The 1,503-nt window shown below is 36.7% G+C and overlaps 1 protein-coding gene across 1 annotated transcript; it reads left to right on the top strand.

Annotated features, from left to right (window-relative positions):
• The first annotated feature begins 253 nt into the window (after window positions 1-253).
• LOC124100065 (olfactory receptor 5AC1-like) lies at window positions 254-1,177 on the top strand. The gene has a single exon (XM_046455377.1). It carries the CDS (start codon window positions 254-256, stop codon window positions 1,175-1,177), a length of 924 nt encoding a protein of 307 aa, XP_046311333.1.
• The last annotated feature ends 326 nt before the right edge of the window (window positions 1,178-1,503 follow it).

Below are 1,503 nucleotides of genomic sequence, written 5' to 3'. Positions count from 1 at the left end.
TGAAAAAGATTTTCATTAAATTTACATATCCCTTTAGATGAATAGATGAATTACCATGTTAAAACTATTTATTATGAAGAATTTTGAATGTACATAAATTTTAGACAAATAAACGTAAAAATGTAAAACTATCATTTGGATGATAGGAATTGATTAGGCATATATTAGTCACATAAAAATATAAACAATTTTGTGATTCTATTTTGACTGTTCCTTACCTTTTCTTTCATTTTGGTGATTGTCCAGATCAAATATGGCAGAAGGAAATATGACTCTGGTGACTGAGTTTCTTCTCACGGGACTTACAGACCGTCCAGGGCTGCAGGTGCCCCTGTTCCTGGTGTTCCTTGTGATCTACCTCATCACCATGGTGGGCAACCTTGGCCTGATTGCTCTCATCTGGAAGGACCCCCACCTTCACACCCCCATGTATTTATTTCTCAGCAGTTTAGCCTTGGCTGATGCATGCACTTCATCTTCTGTGACTCCCAAGATGCTTATCAACTTTTTATCTAAGAATCATAAGATATCCCTAGCTGAGTGCTTAACACAGTTTTATTGTTTTGGCTCCAGTGCTACCACGGAATGTTTCCTCTTGTCAGTGATGGCCTATGACCGCTATGTAGCCATATGCAATCCCTTGCTGTATCCAGTGATGATGTCCAATAGCCTCTGTACTCAGTTTATAGGTGCTTCATATTTTGTTGGTTTTCTACATTTAGCAATTCATGTGGGTTTGTTTGTTAGATTAACTTTCTGCAAGTCCAATATCATACATTATTTCTATTGTGAAATTTTACAACTATTCAAAATATCTTGTACTGATCCTACAATTAATATTCTTGTCATATTAATCTTTTCAGCCTTTATGCAAGCCTTCACCTTTGTAACCATTATGGTCTCGTATGCCCAGGTCCTCTTTACCATTCTTAAAAAGAAGTCTGAGAAAGGCAGACACAAAGCCTTCTCTACCTGCAGTGCCCATCTGTTCTCCGTCTCCTTGTTCTATGGCACTCTCTTCCTCACTTATGTTGGTTCAGGGTCTGGACCAGATGAGGATAAGGAAAAAATGCTTTCTTTATTTTACACAATAATTATACCCCTGTTAAATCCTTTTATTTACAGCCTGAGAAACAAGGAGGTTATAGGTGCCTTGAGAAGAATAATAAAGAAATAAATATTTGTCATACAAGTTTCAAACTCTTTCTTCTTTACCTTTTATGGAAAAAACCAAAACCAAAACACAGGAACAAAAAAGCAATCTTTTGGATTAGCCACTATTCTGCCATTTTACCCAAGGACTAATGGTCAGAGTGATTGCCGAGCTCTGTGTGAAGAAATTCAGTTTTTTTTTTTTTTGGGGGGGGAGTCCAGTGCTAAATAGGCTTTCTTAGTTATGGGTTCAATGAAAGAGTGGTCACATTAGCCATATGAGCTTATTTAGATACATTGTGTTCCATTTTATCTTTGCATTTGCTTTTGCAAATTAGGTATTTGCTTTAC

Source organism: Marmota monax, unplaced genomic scaffold (genome assembly GCF_021218885.2).
Source record: "Marmota monax isolate L192 unplaced genomic scaffold, Marmota_monax_Labrador192_F-V1.1 WCK01_AAM20220418_F8-fsc00053, whole genome shotgun sequence".
NCBI lineage: Eukaryota > Metazoa > Chordata > Mammalia > Rodentia > Sciuridae > Marmota > Marmota monax.
This window is presented reverse-complemented; position numbering and strand designations above follow the sequence as displayed.